The sequence below is a fragment of the Diadema setosum genome, chromosome 15 (genome assembly GCF_964275005.1).
Source record: "Diadema setosum chromosome 15, eeDiaSeto1, whole genome shotgun sequence".
NCBI classification, from domain to species: domain Eukaryota; kingdom Metazoa; phylum Echinodermata; class Echinoidea; order Diadematoida; family Diadematidae; genus Diadema; species Diadema setosum.
This window is the reverse complement of record NC_092699.1, coordinates 21,328,559-21,352,671: the sequence shown is the minus strand read 5'-3', so window position 1 is coordinate 21,352,671 and position 24,113 is coordinate 21,328,559. Positions and strand designations below refer to the sequence as shown.

Genomic DNA, 24,113 nt, shown 5'->3' with positions numbered 1-24,113 from the left:
CCACTGAGAATTTGGGTTTGAATTTTTATTTACCTGCATGGTATTTCTTGTGACATTTGTTGTCAAGCATTGAACATAAACTGAAACATTTATACACTGAATTTTTGCTGTTTCTTTTTTATGCCCCCACCATGAAGTGCATAGAGGTGCTATGTTTTCAGTTTCTCTGACCATCCGTCCATCTGTCTGTCAACCTGCTACCTTGTTCATGAGATAATCAGCATAACTTAAGAACCATTTAAGGTATCCAAATGAAACTTTAATGAAACTTATGTATATTGTAAGTATGAGTTGATCAAGTTGTGCCTATCAACTATTGGTTGCACATGCTCAAGGTCAAAGGTATAGGTCAAATTTTTAAAATTTCACTATTCCCCCCCCCCCCCCAATATCTATGCAATGAAACTTTGTGTATACAAGTATTACCAGGTAAAGATTGTGTACGGCAAGTTTTGGCCCATGGGGGTCAAAGGTCAAGTAAAAATACTAAAATTTCACTTTTTTATCCAAATCTAGGAAATGCCTCATGTTTTTTCTTGAAATTTAGTGTATACATGCATTACCAGATAAAAATTATTTAGGGGAAATTGTGGGTCATGGATCATAGGTTGAAGGTCAAAGGTCAAGTGAAATATGCTAAAATTTCACTTTTTTCTCCATACATCTCAGAAATGGTTCAAGGTACATGTTTCTTCATGAAACTTAATGTAGCACATATGCATTTACTGGCTGACAGTGATCTTGTTTTTTTACTTTTTGGGTCAAGGGGGTCAAAGGTCAAATTTTGGCAAATTGTGGGTCATGGATCATGGGTTGAAGATCAAAGGTCAAGTGAAATGTGCTAAAATTTCACTTTTTTCTCCATACATCTCAGAAATGGTTCAAGGTACATGTACATGTATCTTCATGAAACAATGTAGCACATATGCATTTACTGGCTGACAGTGATCTTGTTTTTTTACTTTTTGGGTCAAGGGGGGTCAAAGGTCAAATTGAAATGCTGGAATTCTACTACTTGTATTTCTCCATACCTAGATGATTACTTGATGCATAATATGCCTTCATTACTGGCCAAGGGGTGAAACATCACAGGGAATATATTCAAATGTTACAATTTTTCCCACATTTTGACCTGCTCTCATTTATAAACAATTATAGCCATTCATCCAAATGAAACCCAATTCAAAGAAAGTAAACACTCAACACATTTGCGACAGTTCAATATGAGGCAAAAAAAAAACAGACGAATTTGTAGACGTACTTTTGCAGTGTACTGAAATATAATCGAAATAATGACAACTTCCCGGCCATAAATAAGGCAGCTAGGCCATTGCCAGCTTTAACATTGCTTAGGATTCAGTGGTACGAGTGTACCATTATTTAATATGTGAATTGTCCATGGTCAAATGTCACCACAAATTATCTGAAATGTCATCTTCCAGCCTTAACATCTACTACATCCAGAGGAAAAACAAAATATGTTTAGGTCTCATGACCATTCTAATAGCTAAAAGGTTAATTTTTTTTTTTTAGGTTGCCCATACACTACACAAATTTCTCTTTACAAATTGGGATCAAATTGGAAAATGCCCCGGATGTGACTAAGGCTTGCCATTCTGAATTTAGATACAATGGTGAATCGTAGATAACTAAAAGCACTTTGTAAGTTGCCATAACCCCAACTTTTTTTCAGTCACAATGACTGAAAATGTAAAAAAAAAGATAATGCACTGTTTATCAGCAGGATAATTTCTTGATGCTGCTAACTAGTGGGTCAAACTGTAATTACATTGTTAGACCTGACAAAGACAAATTTAAGGCGTGACAGACAGTTACTTGCTGGCATTCTAGAATGTGTTCGGATTACTTATCTCCGTAGCATGCACTTGAGAATGTGTGCATTCTTGCCCCATTCCTGCCGCCGTTTGGGAATGCTCAGCTTAACAACCTGGAGATGAGACACGGGCATGCCGAATGAAGCTAAGAATGCTTTAACAGTTCAGGCGACCTTTTCTTCATTCATCTATTGTCTGTCAAAACCTAGCGGTATAAAATCACAATGACCTGAAATGTCAGAAAATAAATGCACTGTCAACAGACTAATTTTTCTATCCTGAATAGGCCAAGCTAGTCATTTTTGGCAAATAGTGGGTCAAACTGTAGTCATGTTGTTTGACTTGACAATAGAGCCACTTTCTGAAGCTGATGTTCTTTTGAAATCATTAATTGAAGTGACATGTCATTCAATTCAATTCAATTCAGTTCAATTCATTTTTAATCAGAAAAAAAAAAATTACAAGAAATCCAATGCATGATTTTTGCTAACATAAATGTCAAGAAGGGCGGTGAGTTGGCTCAGTCGGTAGCGCATCTGCCTCACCATCCTAAGGACCCGGGTTCGAACCCGAGTCTGGACTGAGCAATGTTGTGTGTAAACATACCGTCCCCTCTAGCAAGAGGCAAAACACTCTGTCCCTTGGATAGGACATAAAATGGAGGTCCCATGTATGAGAGAGTCACAGCTCATGCACGTAAAAGATCCTGTGACTTCATTCATCGCAACGAGCAGGGTGTTTAACCCGGTGAAGTGGTCCCACCTCACATCCAACTGGACTCCATGGAAGACCAGCTTAGCATAGCTGAATATGGGCTATCCAGCCATCTTCTCAGATGGAAATGAACAAACAAACAAAAAGAACACAAAATAGTACATGATAAATAAGTAAATGAACATACATACAAAGTCAAACTGAAGAGAAAAACAATCATATCATAGAAACATGGCATAAACCGGCTCACTTGGCATAATTTTAAAAACTCCAGAAATCTTTCTTTGTTGCTACAAAATCATTCCCAGTCCTAGTCTCTTCCCCCCCCCCCCCCCCTTCTGCCCGCAATAAACTGAAACAGCTCAAACAAACTCACCCTAAAATAACACGAAAAGAAAATTTAGCACCTGCATGCAATATCAGTTATTGCACTATCACTGAGAATTTCCTCCGGAGTCCCACCAATATTGCACATAATCACTATACAAATTATCTCGGATATACAATAATGAATGCAATCTTATGTCAGCTTACCAGGTTAAAATATATATATATATACATGTACAATAATGAATGTAATCATTGATATGTCAGCTTGCCAGATTAAAAATAAAGAAATAAGTTAGTAAATAAATACATTGTAAATATTGATTATAACTGACAGAAAAGAAGAGGAAGAAAAAATGAAAAATAAGAGGGAGCATTACAGCTCATAAATGACTTATATTAGAGATTAACAACTAAGATCCCAAGATGAGGTGATGATTATGATGACCGTGATAATGGCTATGAAGATGACGATGATTATGGTGGTGAAGCTGATAGTGAAGATGGTGATAATGTTGTGGAAATGATGATGATAATGATGATGATGAAGATGATAAATGGTGAAATAAGACATGGGATCTTCAGTGCAGTTTTACTGCAGTCATCTACATCGATTCTAATTAACGGGTACTACTGAAAACTCTAATTGCAGACAGAATTTTAAAAAGTCAGATGTCAGTTTGGAAGTTGTCCTGCATTTTGCAGACTGCAGTCGTTTGCCAGATCTCAACCAGCAGAAATAAAATTTCGTCTAGAAAGAAATCTCTGAATAAAGATGTGGAATCGGGCGTGGAAAGACAGTTGCCTGTAGTCAAATTTAGAAGTTTCAATGGCTGAGCACCGATTTCAAAACATAGCAGAGCCCGAATGAATGTTAGTCTTCCCTCCTAAGTGTACTAAAGATTGTCTTTCAATAAGAATAGAATTTGCCCTGTCTCCTTCACATTATTACAGTATTTTTTTCATTCTTTCCCATTCATTTTGAGGTGCATTACAACCTACATTACTTCTAATAAAAAAAATAAATAAATAAATAAATGATAGAAGTCAATGAAACTTAAATAACTTAATTTGAAAATTCATGAAGCCTTTGCACATGGAAACTACTCCAAAATTACTGCCGAATGCAAATCTTTAACTATGATGGTTATTCACTTTGATAATCCATTTCGGAAATGTAATTGATGACATAACTCCCATTTATTTATTTTTCACCATGAGTGCCCTATGTTTTCATATTACATTTAGTAAAGTATTTGCTGAATGTCAGTAAAACTGCTGTCAAGATAATATCTATCACGGAGCACTATTTCAACAGGCATTTCTGTTTTCTCGCGTGATCACACTGTGGTGGGAGAACCTGTCCGAGGTATACATGTACGGTGAAAAGTGAAAAAAAAAAAGAAGCTGCGACACAAAAGGATTCCTGCAAAGCCAAAAGCCCAGGGAAGAATGTGGTGTATTCTTTTTGCAATCATGAAATTACGAGATGCCCAGTCATGCAGAAGGCTTTGTGACGGTAGTACAGGTACTAGTAAAGAAAAATCGATACAATCTGATTAACATGTTGCAAATCACAATGAAGATGAGGACATCTCTTCTGGCCGCCATTCGGAATGCATGCCTATGCAGAAAATGTGAAGCTATCATCAACAAGCTAACGAATGTGGATGATGCTCAAAATCGACATATTATGAAACTGAAGCACAATTCAACAAGCAAAATCTGTGACTGTGACCAAAGCGCCAGAAAAGACACGTGTGACTCAATCGAGGCGTCTGACACCATTTTCACCAGAAACATTTATTATCATTTAGAGGAAGGTCATCATTGATAACATACCGGTACGTACTTATTTGTTTAGATCTGTCAGAAATGAAATCTAACCGTTTTTTTTTTTTTTTTTTTAATGGCAAGATTTCAGTAATAATTGTGTTCCTTCCTTCTTTTCCGAAGGTGTTTGAAGGATAGCTATACCTACAACTCATAAACAATTCAAAATCATTCAAATAAATCGCAAACAAAAGAGGAGAAAGGTTAAAGTCACCCTGGCGTACACCAATATTACAATCAAACAGTTCTGATGTATCGTTATTAACCCTTACACACAACTTTACTCTATCATACAAATTATAAACAACATTAAATATCTTTCCATTGATATTATTAGCTATAAGCTATAAGCTTTGACCATAATGAGGATCTGTAAACGAGATCAAAAGCTTTCTTGTAATCCACAAAATGTGCAATATAACCTCTTCTTCTGAGACAGATATTAATCAATCAGACAATGCATAACAAAAACGTGGTCAATATAGTAGAAAACCCTGAACGAAATCCTGCCTGTTCGTCCCCGATTATCAAAGTACTTTCCAGATATCAAGCAGTAAGACGAGTATCAATAGCTGATGTAAGTAATCTCCCAATGCAGCTCAATAAAGTGATTCCTCGATAATTATCAGGATCATCAATGGAACCCGGCCTTTTAATTGTTTTTGAACAGCGGAACAATAATCCCAAATGCACCAATCAGTTGGCACAATGCCTGTTAATAGAACTAAATTAAACAACTTTACTATCGCTTCTTTAACCTTTAATGGACTATACTTCAAAAACTCATGTATAATAATCAACACCAAAGGCTTTATATTCTGCAAATTCTTCAACAGTTGCATCAACTCTTCAAGAGTAAACAAACAAGTAATCTCATCATTTGCAGAATGAGAGATCTCTCTCGGGTCACAATTTTCAGTATTTACCAAATTCAAAGGTTAGCAATTTTTTTTCACTTAAATTCCGGAAATGACTTATAAAATCCTGTAAAGAAATATTACCCACCTTCTTTACACTGTGATCCTTTCTGTTTCTAATTTCCCAATACTCTTTAGATTTGCACTTTTTCAAGGACCTCAATTGACCGTGAAGGTTCTTACAGGGCCTAATAACTCCTACGAGTCTTTCTGATGAAACGCTTATACTTCCTAGCTTCTGTTTTGAGCAAATCAACAGCATAAGCTGATTTCAATTTACACAATACGTATGTTCTTCAGTTTCATATATTTAGATCTCCTCTGAAAATATTCCTTCGAAAACCATAGCTGATTAACTGACTTAACTTCTTTCTGTCTACGTGCAGTGGCAGATCTAGAGGGGGCACAGGGGGCACGTGCCCCCCCCCCCCCGACCAAAAAGGGAAACGACGGGGAAAAACATCAGTTTCTGAAGTAAAAAAAGAAAAAAAATCAGAACCCCGTCCACCCCCCGCAACAGCGCCACGCCTGACGGGTGAGGCAACTCTGTTCCGCAAGATCCAGATTAGATCGTCGATCGCGTGCGACGTACCCGCATCGCACGCGATTCCCGATTCCACCTTAGAGGGCCCCTGAAATCTAAATGCATGATGATTTGTGTTGATTTATGATACCCTCAACATCACCTTTGTGGTGAAACGAATATCTAGAAACATTCCATATATTTGTAACGATTTTTTCTTCTATTTTTCTTCAGATTACTTGGGAACGCCCACAAAAACCCTTCCAAACCAATATTCCTCAGATGACCTCATCTGTCAATCATTGCTAAAGTACTGAAATGTTTAAAAAAGACATTAGAATGCACCTTCCCCTCGACTCAGCATAACTTGATGTTTCTGTGATATTAATGTGACTAACCAAAGACATGGCGAGGGAATGGAGATGAGGATTGGGCTTTTAACTTTTTGCGAGATATCCGAAGAAAACACTTATGAAATAGTACAGAGCATACCACTTTAAGAGGAATTCAAAGTTTATTTGATGAAAATCGGGTTTGGAATTTGTTAAAAATTTGTTTTGGAATTGGACTTTATTAGAATCGCTCTGTTTTGGATATCTCAGCCATTTCAAAACCAATTTTCATCACATAAACATTGCATTTCTCATGGAATTACATGCTCTTTCATATTTCATAAGAGGTTTCTCATTATCTCACACACACACACACACAAAAAAAAAAAAAAAATGTTAGAAACATGAAATTAGGTCTCAACCAAAACCATACAATCCCTTTAAAATAAACTCTAGTAACTATAAAACATAGTCATCACACTGGCCATGTGTTATTTTCAGGCCGTTTCTTTTTATTGGATTTTAAACAATCATCATTTCCCTAAGTATTCCAGTATTTTTTTTCCCTGACTGAAATCAGAAAGTCTAAATGCCACGTTGTGTGTGGATGTGCCGATGTGCAAAACACGACGTGTTTTCACTTTCAAGTTAGGGAATGCGCCATGTTTGTGGCTATATACTGCAAGTTCGATGGATCGAATGCGCCGCAGCTGCGCTTAATGGCTTATTACGTGGAACAGTTTACATTCGATACGAAGAAATCATTTACGAGCAAACAAACAAACAGACAGACAAGAAATAGCAAAACAAAAAAACACGAACGAATGGTGCATGATAGTCAAATCATCTTCGTAAACTGTGGAACGTCAGAGTTCATATAGGTGAAGTTCCTGCAAAATTTGACAAGTAATACGCGCAGTTCCAAATTGTCATGTTTTTGTTGTCTAACCGGGAAGTGGCTGCATCACACACTCGTAGTGAATTTGTGTCGGCAAACGAGAGTCCTTTAATATCTTCCTGTGATTCTATAAATCTAGTGAACAATCCCTTTTTATAGTTCAGGGAACATCTAAAATGATCAAGTATAATACACTATAATCCCGGACTAATCGACTTTAGGTTCGATGTTTCTACATGGGTCATAAAAGAAAGGCTATAGAATCATGACCCTTGCAATGATTGTTTTAACTCAACTTATGAACGAGCTAGTTCTTCGATATTTCCAGGCCATTTATTAAGAATAGTGCGCGCATTCTTTCGTCTGGCACCTGGGATCTGGCACCTGCTAACCGTTTGTGGAAAGTTAAGGGGTGTGTGTGTGTGTGTGTGTGTGTGTGTGTGTGTGTGTGTGTGTGTGTGTGTGTGTGTGTGTGTGTGTGTGTGTGTGATTGTGTGTGTGTGTGTGTGTGTGTGTGTGTGTGTGTTCGGGGGGGGGGGGTATCAAGTTTCTCCGATCCGGAGAGACTGCATACAATCTCTTCGCTTCTAACTGTCGTGTTTTTCCACCTTATTCTTTGCTGGCAATGAACATTTTATAGATTTAACTTTACAAAGGTTGCTAGCACGTGCGGGTTCTTTTAGTTGTGAAGTACATGCAATTTTTATTTTCATCATTCATGGGAGGGAAAAGAAGAGAAGAAGAGGGAGACATGAAATAAGACGAAGGAAACACGTATGCTCAGCATTTACAGCAAGCTGTCTTTTACATCAGCATCGATAGGTCCTATCATCACCGTCTGACACTCAGGATCATTTTGTCCTATTCCTCTTAATATTTAGAGACACGACCACCATCTTCACTCAAGGTAAACACCTAAGCAAACAAATAAAGTGACAACTTCCCCGAGAAGAACACTTGTAACGCTACAAAATATACTACAAAAGATAAACACACAGCACACCGGAGTGGCTGGGATCAAACTTCCTTCGAAAATACTGCAGCAAAGCGGTCTGCAGCAAAGCGGTGAAATCGCCGTTAAGAAAATGCATGGACAGTGCGAATTACTTTTAAATACTTGCGAAATATAAAGGGAACGAATTAAGTGATATTAATCGAAAGAAATCGTACCAAAATGAGATGAGAGATATGAGAACGACGAAAATTAATGCAATATGCGCCCTAACCGAAGTTCGCAGCACCGACAGTGGAAACTCGGTGTGACGAGATCCTTCTATGGGACCAAGACAATTTCTCTTCATCAGTAATCAATAAACGATGAAAAATAAAGGAAATGAATTCATTGGGACCGAAGTAAAAAGTTTTAATATCAAGCATATATGTTACTGGTATATCATATCTCCGTATAGGCCTAGATCTACCACGATACACGGGAAACAAAGTTCAAACGCCTTTCACCTGTGCAGTGCACATCGACAATTAAATACTTCCTTATATTTTTTCCACCGACGTATCTTCTTATCAATTGATTTAATATTTTCCAAATGTTCCATCCAAAATATGCACCTGATCGATGATGAATTCCTACTTCACAGCGACGCATAATGCAGCGTTGATATATAGTTGCGGATACCGCTTCGTGACAGTCGCACTATTTTTTGTTTCCATGTACCTCTTCTTCCTTTTCTTTCATGTTCTCGTGATCTTTGAAGTCTTGAGGAATAAAAAATAAATGAAAGGATAGACTGTGATGCAAACCGACACTTTATTACTGGTGATAGGCCCAAGTATCAACGATTATAAAAGAAAATTTCGGACACTTAAATGTCACAGTTTATAGCGACACAAAGCGTTGATAGTGCAATGCCGCTGACTCTGCGCTAAGTTCGTTCCACTCATTTTTTTTTTCTTTTCAATCATTTTTTTTTCTACCATTGCTCGATTCTTGAATTATTAAAAAAAAAAACTCAAGGCGCAAAGACTCGTCACGTTTTCAGAGACGCAAAGTAAGCTAAACGCAGCTTTGATAAAGCGGAATGCCGCTTCGTTATTGTTGCACCAATATTTTCTTTTTATTCCTTTTTCTTCAAATCAGTGTAATCCTTGAAAAAAAAACGCAAAAGAAAGTGCAAAAAGTGATGCAAACTCACACTCTGTAAAGTGATATAGGCATCCACGATATTGTCAAAAAAGAAAAGATAATTTCGCAGAATATAGATAAGTGATATTTTCAGCGATGCAAAGCTAAGCTAAACGCAGCGTTGTAGTGCGATGCCGCTCGTTAGTTGTACCAATATCTCCTTCCCTTTACTATGCTTATTCTTTCTAAATAATGTGATCCTTAAAAAAACGCAAAAGAGAGTATAAAAAGCAATGCACACCCACACTTTATTAATAGTATTCACTAAAGATCATAAAAGAAAGCGGCACAAAATTACCTATATAATTAATAAACACGGCGTTAGAATTGATAGTGCGATATCGCTCCCATTAGTTCCATCGGTATTTTCTCCTTTAAACATTTTTTCTTGCTTTTTTCTCTTCTAAATTGCGTGATTCTTGAAATTAAAAAACAAAACAAAGAAAGGATAAAATGGAATTCAAATCTGTAATCTTTAGTTACGTGATAAAATTAAAGATAATTAGGGACACCTTAATTCGTTTCACAAATGCAGCGGACCCCCGCAGCAAGGGACTTCGCGCTCGTGATGTGCGCTTCGTGCACATTTCTCAGTATTTTCGCAAGTCGCCCCTTTGGAACTTGATGTGCCCCCAGCCATGAAATCCTGGATCCGCCACTGACGTGTTGCCTAACTTTTCTCAGCCACCATCCCCACAGACTGTGCAGGGTTTATTAAAACATCACAAAGACTTTTGCACATAAAATCAATATCTACCTGGCCTAAACCGTCAACATCAACTTCTTCAAAACATACTTTTTCCACGTCGTTACTCAAAAAATTATCTTTATATTCATAAAGTTTATTTACTAGATATCACAACATAAATCACACTATAGAACCATTATTTTTCAAACATGTAAAATCACCCAGAGCTTTATCACTTCTAAAACGACCATTAACAATCCTTAGATCCATTCCCTTGCACAACTCAACTAACTTACGCCCGTTATCAGTAAAAGTTATCAGAATTAGCTCGATTATGATACCTTGAACTTTCCTAACTTTGTTTGGAAACAAAATGTTTGGAACCGACCATATGAAACAAACACCCTCTGATCAGGGATCGGGCGCGTGTTTTTTTTTTTTTAGACGGCGCAATTGGGGACCCTAAAAATCTATTGGGGACCCTATCCCTAAACCTAACCCTAATCCTAATCCTAGCCCTAACCATCAAACCCTAACCCTAACCCTAACCCTTACCCTAACCAAAAAACCCTAACCCAACGTTTTTCCCATAGGTTTAACACGCGCCATGCCCCAATCTGTGCCGTCTTTAAAAAAAAAAAAAAAACCGCTTCCCGGGCCCGACTCTTGCAACACATGGCGTTCCATAAATGCCATAACCATGTTTACGGAGCTAGCTAGGCCAACGGCACTACCTGCGCTAACCAGCTTGGCACGTGTGTGTACTGTATGTGTAGGTTTTCTGCCGTGTACACATGTACCAAAGAAGATCGTACGATCTTTGCATGTACCGGGGAAGCTGTCTTCAATTCAGACTGGTACTACGTGAGAGCCAGAGGAGGACAGGTTATTGCTCATGTGTAGGCCTACCACAGTTGCACGGTGGTAAATTATCTGGTCTAAATAGGTAGGTCTTCTTCTTCTTCAAGTTCTTCTCCTTCGATTAGCTGAAGATTCTTGGTCTTGCAGACTATGGTATGGAACCGCAGCGCAGTTTGCATCCATTCGAATGTTGTTTACATTAGCATGGACTACCTATCTATCTGGTGGTATCATCTCGTAAAAGTTTACTGTTAGTACGGTCACTGTTACGTAACAGTTAGATCATGTTTCGGCCTCTTACCGTACCCCGGCCACACGAATATGTGGACAGTAATCATGGTAATGGTTGTTAACTAAAGTATAACCGCAATTCAACAGCGACCCCAACCCGTACCGAGTTACTGGTTAGGGTCTAACGTTACAGTTGACCGACAAGTCTGTCTAATTCCGCGAAAAACTTCTCATTTATAATGATGACATTTGCTGGGTCAGTTTTTAAGCGAAAAAGTGACCCAGCAAATGTCATCATTATAAATGAGAAGTTTTTCGCGGAATTAGACAGACTTGTCGGTCAAGGTCCACAGCGCCCCGCGCCGGGGATAGTTTTCTATTCTAGTCATCTAGACAGAAAGATCCGTCTGTCCGGAGGAGTCTCAAATAGTTTAATTTTTATTGACGTTATCACTCTCCTCCTAGGGGATCCTTGAAGCCAGACGCAGTCTCCACGAACATATCCCTGACCACCAGATACATGAACCGATGTTTCGGTCAAGTTGTTAACCTAACCCGGGGGTAGCCCCGGAGACCCGCCGCTCTGCGGCGGGGTCCTGGCGGCTACCCCGCAGTTTCGTTCAAGTGAGAATCACGAACAACTCCCTATTGCCACATATACGGCAACTTCACAAATAAACCATGGCTAAATGTCCATCATAAACACAGTGACAATATAAAATGAAATATACACTACCCCATTGCCTTGGTCCTTCTCACCAATTTATCTGGAAACTGCATAATTTTCCACATTTTTTAGGAGTAGGCGGTCTGCCCCAGTGGAGAGCTTTGCTGCTATTTTGAACGTGTATATCCATCAGTACGCATCTACGCATGCGTAAATAATGACGTCAACGTTACGGACGCAAAAGGATCGTACGGTGAATATTGTAGCGAGTAATACAGCTGTCGATGCACTGCACTGAATGCATTGTGTGTGCATGTGCAAGTGATTGTGAGTTTTAGTGAGCATCGGTGAGCTGAAGATATTTGCCTTTAATATAAGACAGCATTTTCTGCATCATAAGCAATGAAATGCATCAAACAGTCGCCGATGTGAATCATTTAGGTTTAGTCCACCCATGTACCCTTATTCCCAGTAGTTTTTGTTGAAAAATTAAGGAAATACAGCGCCGGAACGGCACCCGTTTGGTACAACATTAATATATCGAGGCCAAAACGGCGCAGCCCCAACACTGTACGTTGTACGTTGGGGCTGCTGGTCGCAGTTAACCCGGGGGGTGCTCCTTGTACACAGTTCAGTTGTGGGAGCAACGCGTAGCGGAACGTTGGGGCTGGTCGCAGTTTAGAACGTCTAGTTGTTAACCTAGCTGCGACCAGCCCGAAAGATTCGATTAGATCAGTGTAGATCAGTCTATTAATTCTTCGTCACAACAAATAAGTTTACTGTCTGATGTACATGTATGCCTATTATAGACAGAAAATTTTGTCTGTCCGGCAGAGTCTTTTATCATTTTTTACCTTGTTGGCTCTCCTCAGGAGGGGATTCCGTGAAGCCAGACGCAGTCCGACTAAAACCGCACCAGTGACCCCAACATGTACCGAGACTGGTTAACAGCAGCACCCGGGGGTTAATCCCCGACGACCGACCAGAGTTCTACAGACTGATCTCTCGGTCAAATGTATAGTAACCCTACTACATATCGACCGCCCTTATTTAAACCGACCGCGTAGTATTGATGCACAGAACGCTTGGTACGCACTTCACTGCGTGCAGAGCACATAAAAATGGATTGGCTTTGACTGTTGATGAGGATGTGTGGGAAAACGCGAAAATTCACTGTTCATTTATGGTTTTAATCAAGGACAAAATTTTGAATGAATATTTTCACCGAATCGTAATGTAATGTCTATGGAAGTTTCTAAAAAGCTTCGTACAACACGGTGTTCAATACAACTCGGTTTGCGTGCATTGTCAATGCAAAATCTGTGGTCAATTTCAATAAGGAGCGTTACCGCGGGGAGCTGAAACAAGGCCACGCAAGATTGACAGCGATATTTTTGCACTGAAACTTCGAATCGAAATGTGAACAACGGCATTTGATAGTGCTTGATTTTCTCAATCACGTAGGTCAAGTTTTTACATGAATTTCAGTGTTAAGTATTCTTATCAAGCAAATAAAGATTAGGCGGTCAATGTGTAGTAGGTCCAACCGTACATGTAACAGCATGTGGTCGGGCTAGAACCGTTTGATGTTGACCTAAAGAATGGTCTGTATCTTGTCAGGGATATATTCCACAGAGACTATGTCTGGCTTCACGGACCCTCCTGTCAGTATGGAGGAGGAGAGTCATAGAAGTAAAAAATTATAAAAGACTCCTCCGGACAGACGGATTTGTGTGTCTAGGTTTGATGCAGAGTGTGATGCGTCCATAGGATATGCCTACACTAGGCTACAGCGTAAGGTGTGTCTTTGATCATGCTTCAAAAGATTGATTGAAATTTTCCTTTTCCATATAATATTTTGCAGAATATGACAGATGCATTCCGGAAGTCCGTGAGAACTGGTTGATATTGTGGGGAAAACGGTCCAAGCCTTTGATTACGGTCGTTTGGGGTAGATCTATACAACCATGGCTGATGATGAACCAGAAAAGAGTTACACCTGGGAAGGAGACTATGAAAGAACATGGTAAGTTGGTATCGGTAAATGACATGGTTCACATTCCACAGCATTTCTGTAATTTCAGGCAGTATTTTCTCTTCTTCAATGAAGGGCTTAGGCTTCAGGCATATCACATCTTTGCATAAAGTCTTGTTCACACAGCTTCATCACTAATCTGCCTTGCTTTCATAATTGTCTCACCTGCTGAGCAGAAGCAAGACACATATGATGTAGGCATGTCAACATCATCAACAGTTTGGTGTACTCCTTTCTATGTTTCCACAGCTTTGACCGACCGTATATGACAACCAAACACACACTACAGGTGCATAACCTGGAAATGCCGGTCAGGTTCAAATATGAGTGAAGTCTAACAAGGTCAAAGGTCCAAAGGTCCATTATGGACTTACCCTGATTTAAGCACTGTACTCACAGTATTGTGGCATACTCTCATCTCAATTACTCTTCACTGATTTGAGCGATGACCACCAAACTCGAGCACTACAGGTGCAGAGCCAAAGAGTATAGAAGCGCTAGGAGGGTGTAGTCTTGCGATTTCACATGAAACGGGTGTAGTACGTCATGGAGCCCAACATGGAGCCCAATGGCGGCCATTTTGGTAACAAATCGTTGAGGGCATTGGATTGTCATGAGCATATTGATATATGTGACCCAGTGGAGCAAACTCTTGCCTTCCTTCCTTTTTCTCCATTTTAAGGAGGCAGACAGTGGTATCATATCTCCTTGGTATAACTGTGTTTCAAACCTCAAAATGTCATCCAGAAGAATCTTCTCTGCTGAGGCATTAAAAAATATGAAGTATGAAATATCATTTACTTTTCAATCTGTTAAGCTCCCTCAAAGTTTATGTGTGAGCTGACAAATGCCGTCTGATCTCTTTCTTTCTCTCTCTCTCTCTGTCCCAATAGTTAACCATTTAGGCCTGTAATGATAATGATGATGATAATGATGATGATGATGATTAAATAATAATAATAATAATAATATTAATAACAAAAACAAACAAAACGAAAACAGCTTTAGCAGACGACTCCAAAATATGAATGGTGTAATTAAGATTCACAAAAGAGAACGGCAAAAGAGGGGGACTTAGAGTGAATATGAATTAAGGAATTAGAATTCCTTTACCGCTAAAAGAGAACGACAAAGGAGGGAGAGGGGATTGGGGAGAGAAAGCTTGGACCACTGTGAACACTGCCATGCACACCATAAATGAAACACCATTGAAACACAATGGTTTATAGAATAAAAGTACGCCCTACAGTAATTACTAGTTTAGTTAGCTCAAACTTTATGGGACTGCAGATTTGAAAACAAAGGGCATCTCTTCAATTGCATTTTATGCTTAGAACAAAATGAAGTTCTAAGTATAATCTCATCCTCTGTATGCCCCCCTAAAAGGGAGAAAATGAAAGGGAGACAGAAATCACTTCATATAAAATGATACCAGGGCCCAGTGCCGTGTTACACATGTGTCACTTAGGGTCACTTGATATACACCCTCTAACAACCATTTGGTTTTGTTACACAAATGGTGCCTGTATTTCGCCCATGAGCATACTACGCAAAATTGCAAGAGCAAGCTCTCTTAGCGCTAGCTTCTATACCCTAGCACTAGCACCAAACTTAAAATCACCCAGTGTACTTCTTGATGGCAGCACTGGTGACTCCATTAAGCCACCACTGCCCTTTCCAGTATTGTTATAGCTGTCTCAATGCTGATAACCTACACTGTAGTTGTTTTAGACAGTTCCAGGTACGTGTATGACCCTGTTTGGTCTCGGAGGGGGACCCAAAGGAAATATTAACTGTATTATCATTTGCTTCAAGTTGCATAATCAGATTCTTCCCAGATTTACTAGGAACCATCCTTTACAGTAGACATTACATCCTTATTGGAGTCATAGGACAGGGCTACTGAGGGCCAATAAGTCTATTGATTCAACCGCATCCTGTAGTGTAGGTAAACTGTATCTTGTATGCTTAACTTTGTAGAGATAAAGAAATTATTCCCCATTGCTTGATAGTGGGAAATTTCAGTGCATGTAATTTCTCCTGGTTGGTCTTCTGTGATCCAGGGAGGCTCTTAAAGAAGATGAGGAAGGGTCTCTACAAGCAACAGTTGATGATATCGTCCAGAGAGCCAAGAGGCGACGCTTGGAGGACCGACCAAACAATGTCAGACTGGGGATGGTAATTTTTAGCCTTTGATTCATGTGAATGACTTGTGTAAACAACTGACTTCATGTGAAAATATGATTCAGAAATTGTTTGATCAAGGACCCCGTTTACAGTGCAGGAATGGGCCGAGCCCAGGCTGAGCCCAGGCTGAGCCCGGCCTCAATTGCGGTACTCAGCCCTGCAATTTTGTCTGTTTGCAGTGGAGGGCTCGGCCCCAGCTTTTAATTCAAACGTTTCAATATTTTGTTGTAGTGGTGCTCTGCTTGTAAACAAATGAAAATTATTTGGAACCCGCCTGTTGCAATTTGGTACTGCATTTGGCCCAGTGTGCGTTTACAGTGAGAAAAGGCCAGGCCGAGCCCGGGCCAAGCCGCAGCCAAGACTACCTCCAGAGCTTGGCCAAATGTGCTGCCGATTTTGGTACCGCATTCGGTCTTTTGCACATTTACAGTGAAATGAAGACAGGGCTCGTCCGCGACCAAGCCTGGCCCTTTCACTCACTGTAAACGGGGTCATAGTCACAGTGGTGTTATAGAAGTAATCCATGCAAACCCATGTTTGGGTCCTGAAGCATTACAATAGGATGTCTAACATTGCTCTGTGCTTTCATCCCATTCTCAGCACTACTCTATCTCCAAGATAAAACTCGGAGATAAAGAAAAAAAAATAATCATTCATAAAATCTTAAATGACATAATATAACCTTTTTCAGAACAGTTCAGGAAAAATTACAAATTATATTTTTGTTCGCGTAATGTACCATCTAAATGAAGTAAAAATGAGGTCCTCTTATCTTTGTGATATTTATGAATGTGATCATTGCAGGTCGTCTCCTATCCCTCACTCCTTCAAGTATCCTAAGTATCAGGATCTGTCCTGGAGTCAATCATTCCTGTCAGAAGCCATTCTGAGAGTCTCTTAGCAGTGGATCTATGTAGGGTCTGATACAGTTCAAGGTCATTCTGTTACATGTCTTAGCTACTACTGAGCTCAGACAAATCCCATGGTAGTTGTCAGACTGGGAGAGATCCCCTGACTTTGGTACTGGGATGATATTAGATGTAGACCACTGTTCTGGCTGGTCCCCATACTCATATGAGCGGTTGATGAGCTCTAAGATGATGTCATCCACAGGGACATAAATGTATTTCAGCACTTCAGGGGCTACTCTATCCTCCCCAAGTTGTTTTTGTTGTTCTTTATGCATGCTTTAGTCTTTTTGTACTCATTGTAAAGGAGCTATGTGGTATGAGAAGGTTAATGAAAATGGGTCCTATTGGTTCATTATCTTCTAGGAGCTCAGGGGGGTTGCCCAAGAGGTTTTTGAAGTGTGAGTATCAGGTCGCAACCCTCTTTTTCTGCGCTTTTATCTGAAATCCTGACAGATTGGGATGTATTTTGTCCGGAGATGTCATTGATGAGCTTCCAGCTCACTCCATACTTTCGATTTTCATGTGCTCTTTCCCCACTTCACTTATTTACCTATAGGGTGACATGCAAAGACCCCAAAATCGACTAAAGGTGTTTTCTTCAAACTTAGTATATTGCCCGATAAGAATTCTCTAGAGGAAGTTATAGGCTGTGAGGTCAAAGGTCATGTGGAAATGCTAGAATTTCACTTTTTTCTCCATATCTCGGAAATGGTTCAAGGTATCTCCATGGAACTAGGTAAATATGCATGTTCTACCTGACAGTGATTATCTTAGGAATTTTGAGGTCGTGGGTCAAAGGTCAAGGTCAACTTCTCAAAATTTCAATATTTTCCTCATGTCTATGCAATGCCTAAAGGTATTTTCTTGAAACTTAGTGTATACTTGTATTACCCAATAGAGATTCTCTGGGAAAGTTTTTGGTCAAAAGGTCAAAAGTTAAAAGGTCAAAGGTCAAGTAAAATTCTAAAATTCACTTCTTTCTCCATATCTTGGAAGTGGCTCAAGGTATCATCATGAAACTAAGTACATATTTATGCATGTTTACTGCCTGACAGTGATTCTCTTGGGAATTTTAGGGTCATGGGGTCAAAGGATAAGGGTGAAAGGCCACAGTTTAAAGTGCTAAAATTTTACTATTTAATGCTAAAATTACACTCTTTCTACATACCTTGAAAATTAGTATTACTCATTGCATTAACCTATAGAAGGGTCGAAGGTTGAGTAAAAATCCTCAAATCCCTTTGGTCTCTTGATATAGCCATTCATCCAGTTAAACCTACATAATGGTTGTAGTTCAAGGAAAGTGAACACTTGACACATTTGTGACAGACATGTCATTTTAATACCGGTATCTTAAATAGCCAGTCATGTGAAACTGTCTTCACGCATTGTCAAGACGTATAATATAGACCTACTAGTATTTGGAAAACCCTGCAAAATGACAGAGGCATTCCAGTCGCCATAGCGACATTTCTAGTTTTTAATCTGGTTCTTTAATAAATGACTTGTACATATTTTCCATGCTGAATATGAATTTTTTTTTGCAGATGCGTCATCTATTCCTTATTATTGACTGTTCGCGGTCCATGGAGGATCAAGATCTGAAGCCAAATAGACTTACTTGCTGTGCTAAGGTAAAACCTTTTCCACAAATAAATTGTAACATGTGGCTGTGTGAAGGGTTTGTCAAAGCTTAAGTTATATGGGAATAAAATGCACAGTAAACCTCACTTAAGTTGACATCGTGTAAGTCGACAACTCGCTTAAGTTGACATGGCAGAAGAGTCACAATTTTTCCCTTTGTTATTCCAAAGCTTTGTTCATCCGAAAGTGAAATAAGGTTCAATCATTGTTATGAAAATTCATTATTCTTATTAACACAAAAATGTTGCATACCTAGATCCTTGTAGATGTTTGTTAAAAGATCATGAAATAGACCCTTTCATTAATCAGAGTAATCATGAGGTTAATTATTTTGAAGTGGGATAATAAACTAGGGCCTGTCTCTAGAAACTTTGCATTTAAATTCAACTCAAAATATCAAATGCAAAGGTATCAAATCACATGCTACTTTGTATTCAAATGCAAGTGGGTTACTGAAAGGCTAACATTTGATAATCCTACAAAACTAGAAAATTGTAGGAAACTAGAAACTCATTTGCATTTAAATGCAACTTTGATAATCAGATGCAACTCCATCATATCACACTCAACTTTGTATTTAAAAACGAGAGCATTGCAGGTAAGATTTGCTATTTTTTCATACGAAATTAGAAACTTTGCATTTAAACGCAACTCGAAAAATCAACGCACTGTAAACGCAACTCGAAAAATCAACGCAATTGCGTTGCTGAAAAAGGCATGCATTTGATTGATTGTGTACGCAAATATCAAACGCCACTTTCGCTGTGACTGAACTTAGTAACGGGAAATACATTGCAACAGTTACACGCTTCAAACTACCGAATCGCAATGCAGCGTCATGAAATATTAATGAAAAAGTGGTAAGAAATTGTTGCAGTTCATCATGCCGAAGGGTTAAATGCCAGTCCAAAGTTTTATTAGTCCGAAAATGGAATGAGATTCGTTTTTCTGAAGTCTAGTAAGTCAGATAATAAGATGTCAGTTTCAGATGTAAAAATTTCTCTTTTTTTCATTTTCAGATGGGACCACGCTCTACAGAGCATTAATGCAGTGAATTAGAGTGCAAGAACAATTCTTTCTAGAATATGGCAATAGGAATCCGCCCCCCCTCGACGTTTCGCGCTATAATTCTGTAACGCGAGAAGGCCTCGTCGCGAGGCTTCTTGACTTTGTTTGTTCAAGTCTCGCACAACTTTTGAGACCAAATTTGCAACTTCCGCGCATACTTTTGCAAAGCCACGCCCATTTTTGTAACGGAATGTCGCCCCAAAACGGGCACAATTTTGTGATTTTGTGTACATTTCCTATGGAAAACAGTGCTCTGTCATGAAAGTCATGAAAACCTGATTATTTTTACAATTAATCACTTTCATTGATTAATTTTATGCTAATTATGGTAGAAAAGTGGCCAGTGACAATTTCCATAAAAAAAAACATAAGTTGAAAAACAAAGAAATACATTAAAATTAGAAATTGATTGTTTCAAAAAATCTTATGACACAATCTTGTATATTATGACGTGGGCCTCACGCATGCAAAATTTCATCGCGATCGCACCACCGATGCCCGAGATCTCGGGGGCGGAATCCATCCCCCCGGTCTCGGCATAGCCAGAAAAGCCCAGTCCTTTTAGGGACAGGGAGGTGTTAGAGAAGGAGTGGAATCTCTATCCATTTTGTGCAAATTTATGTGTAGGTTCTATAGCATAACGATTGAATGTTTAGCATTCCTCTGGCTTTGATATTCCATGCTCCAAGCCACTCTTCTGTAGTGTTTTAATATGGAGACCAAATACAAGGTTCTTAATTTTAACATTTTTAAGCAGTGTTTAAATGGAAATGCTGAAATCCTGTGTGGAACTTAATAGTCATATGTTACAAAACAACCCTTTCAGTTTTTCTTCAAATCTTCTCGTTATCAATATCCCCGGGCTGAAAAAAGGAACTTGAGTATTGCATAAAAAGTTAGCATTTCACCATCTTGTGCACATTCGTACATAATTTTGTTTGCCAGGTTTACTACTTGAATGTGAAATTTTTCTGATTGAATAATTAGCTACATGTTTCCTTATGTTTAATAACATTTTGCAGTTAAAGAAGTGCAATTTTTTATTGACATTGTTCGTGTGTCCTCTTCTCTACAGACAAAATAATTGCTAGCAAAAATATTGAAAGGAACAGTGAACTGTTCTGTAATTAATTGTTACTCAGCAGAAAGGCTTCTGTCAGTGATGTTACTTTGTTGAACAATATGTGGCTGAGATTTGTTTATAAAACTGAATCGGGTTATGGGTTCAAATAAAGGTCTGTACATTGCAAAGCATATGCAGCAGATGTTAATCCTCTTAACCCTAATCCCACCGGGTTTTTTGAAGGACTTGAAACCACCGGGGAGCAAATCATAGATCACAGATTTCCGTCGTGGATCGCACAATCCTTGCGAAAATTTGTACAAAGGTAGAGGCCAATGTAATCTACAAGACTGTATAGTTAAATTTTTCAAATTTTAATTTATGTATTTTATAATAATTTATTCTAAAATAATTTAAAATGTTTTAAATTTTTTTGTGTCTATAAATCAAAAAATAAAGCTCCAAGACCTCTAATATTTGGTGAACATATTCCTTTCAATATCCTTAACAATATTATTGAAGGAAAAATTCAGCTTCATAATTATTTCTTATATATTTTATTGTTTATTGAATTTCTTATGTATTTCTTTGTTTTTTTCTTTTTGTTATTGTTGTTTTTTCGTCAAAATTTGTCGCAAAAACTTTTTAAAGCATGATCAGGCTAAAATAAATCATTATCAGCCATTGAAAGTAAAAATGTTTATTTTTATATGAATTAATTGCAAAGACACAATTTACATTGGATTTGTACACAAAATCATGTTTTTGAGCAATTTTGGGGTCGACAAATTTTTTTCAAAGGGGCGTGGCTACTAAATGGTATGCCCGGGAGCGACAAATTTGGTCTCAAAAGTTGCGCGATACTTGAAAGAAAAAAGTCATAAAATGTCGCGGCGAGAGCATCACACATTGCGGAATAATCACGCGAAACATCGAGGGGGGGGGCCAAAATGGCGCCTCCCCCCCCCCCCCCCCCCCCCCCCCCCCCCGATGGGGATAGGGTTAAAGAACATGTATCTAAGAGTGTGTTTAGAGTATTATTTGCATTCAGTCTGCATTCTTATTTGTTTTCATTTTTTCCAGCTTCTTGAACACTTCATAGAGGAGTATTTTGATCAGAACCCCATAAGCCAAGTAAGTTCAAAATGGTGACAGTAACTGTGGTACAAATATATAGATCAATGTTATTTTTGAACAGCTGCAATGCATGCAGTGGTAGTTCATGTCATTTTATACACCTGTTTAGAATGTAGCTATCCGATTGGTCGATTGCCCATCACCGTCACGTCACATTTAGTGAAAAGTTCCATTGCACGCTCTGGCTGTCTCAGCAGTGCAATTTTGTTTGACCAAAATGTTCCATTGCACGGGCTCTGATGTCACAAGAAACACACATGTGCCGCACGCACTCAACAATTACAAGCGTGCTTACAAGCGGGTATTTTTGTCACTCATTTTTGTAAACAACTTCGTTTCGCATATGTACGTACACATGTTCATACACGGTGACTGCGACTGTGAGGCTACTCATTTGTCTTTCACGGAAAATGGTTGCCATTTCTGTGCTAAATTTAAGAATCTGTGAGTACCAAATCTGTTGACGTTCGAGGTGTTGTATAAAACAAATAGTATATGGTCTTTACTCGTGCAATGGAACGAGATTTCGCACTCGGTGAAAGATGAGGCGCACTATTCAACTCGGCTTCGCCTCGTTGAATAGAGCGCCTCTATCTTTCACCTTGTGTGAAATCTTGTACCATTGCACTCGTGACCATTCACTATTTGTATACTATTTTTGTGTTTGAAAGAGATTAATTAGCATTCATATTTTATATTCATAATGTAACTTGTGAGAAAGTTGGAAAAATGCAAAATATATTATCTTTTTATTTCCCATATATCTATGAAATACTTGAAGGTATATTCCTGAAACTAACTATATACATGTATTACCCAATAAAGATTCTCTTGGGAAAGTTTTGGACCATGAGGTCAAAGATCAAAGGTCAAGTGAAAATGCAAAAATTGCACTTTTTTCTTCATATCTTGGCAGTGGTTCAAGGTATCTTCATGGAACTTAATGCATGTACTGCCTAACAGTGATATTCTCTTGGAAATTTGGGGGTCATGAAGTCAGAGGTCAAGGCCAACTCCTCAAAGTTTCACTATTTCCCTCATACAAATTACAAACAGCTATGCAGTGCCTGAAGGTATTTTATTGAAACTCAGTGTATACATGTATTACCTAGTAGAGATTTTCTGATAAAGTTTTTTAGCCAAAAGATTTGAGGTCAAAGGTAAGGTGAAAATGCTTAATTTCACTTTTTCCTCCATATGTGACTCATGGTGGCTCAAGGTATCATCATGAAACTTGGTACATATTTATGCATGTACTGCCTGACAGTCATTCTCATGGGAATTTTTGAGTCATGGGGGAAAAGGTCAAGAGTCAAACACTAGGTTAAAATGCTAGAATTTGACTATTTAATGCTGTCTTCTAAATAATATGTATATCTGTGTCTGGCATGCAGCAATTTATTGTCAGCTATTCATATGTAGTGGCAAAACACATGGAATTTTCAATCCTGGATGGAGCTGGTGCTATTATGTAGTGTCCCGGAATAAATATGGAGGCTACAGGGAGTACATGAACACAGTACCTTCTAAGTAGAGTGTGGACTGATTTTCATCCATGAATTTTGGGATGAAAACTTAAGCAAGCTTCATTTTTTCCAAGGACATGCTGGAAGAACAAGAATCACACTGGATGACTTCACAGTGTTTACATGGTCTTACTAGAAACGGCAAGGATGATCCTGGAACGCGATCTATGATGATATGTGACAGATTTGTGAAAGTGTAAAAGGGGTGTGAATAAAAGATTAGTCAAGAAAATCAATTTAGTCATATGATTGCCACTATGTGCCAGATTAATACATTTGTTGACTATTGTTAGTCACCACAAGGGGAATCACATTATTCACCTGTTTTGTAGTGTGTGTGTGTGTGGGATGGGCTCTTTGTAAAGATATATATTTGTGTGTTTGTGTCTTGCACTTGCACATAATGTTAGTATCATTGCTTTGCTATTATGATAATTTCATGATGTATACAGATTGGAATCATCACTACCAGCAACATGAGAGCAGAAAAACTCACAGAATTAGGAGGTGAGGTTTGTTTGTTTGTTTGTTTGTTTGTTTGTTTGTTTGTTCGTTCATTTCCATCTGAAAAGATGG

At 38.6% G+C, this 24,113-nt stretch overlaps 1 protein-coding gene across 2 annotated transcripts in view; it reads left to right on the top strand.

The window, feature by feature from the left end:
* Window positions 1-11,055: 11,055 nt before the first annotated feature.
* Window positions 11,056-24,113, top strand: part of LOC140239130 (general transcription factor IIH subunit 2-like) — a 63,193-nt gene continuing 50,135 nt past the window's right edge. Inside the window, exons 1-6 of one of the 2 annotated variants that reach the window (XM_072319013.1) lie at window positions 11,056-11,153; window positions 13,831-13,992; window positions 16,065-16,179; window positions 18,647-18,733; window positions 21,958-22,008; window positions 23,990-24,044. In XM_072319013.1, the coding sequence (XP_072175114.1) occupies window positions 13,934-13,992; window positions 16,065-16,179; window positions 18,647-18,733; window positions 21,958-22,008; window positions 23,990-24,044 (367 nt within the window). In that variant the 5' untranslated portion in view covers window positions 11,056-11,153; window positions 13,831-13,933. Of the gene's footprint in view, window positions 11,154-13,830; window positions 13,993-16,064; window positions 16,180-17,462; window positions 17,498-18,646; window positions 18,734-21,957; window positions 22,009-23,989; window positions 24,045-24,113 lie in introns of those variants that run through there. The other variant, XM_072319014.1, reaches the window with a different exon arrangement.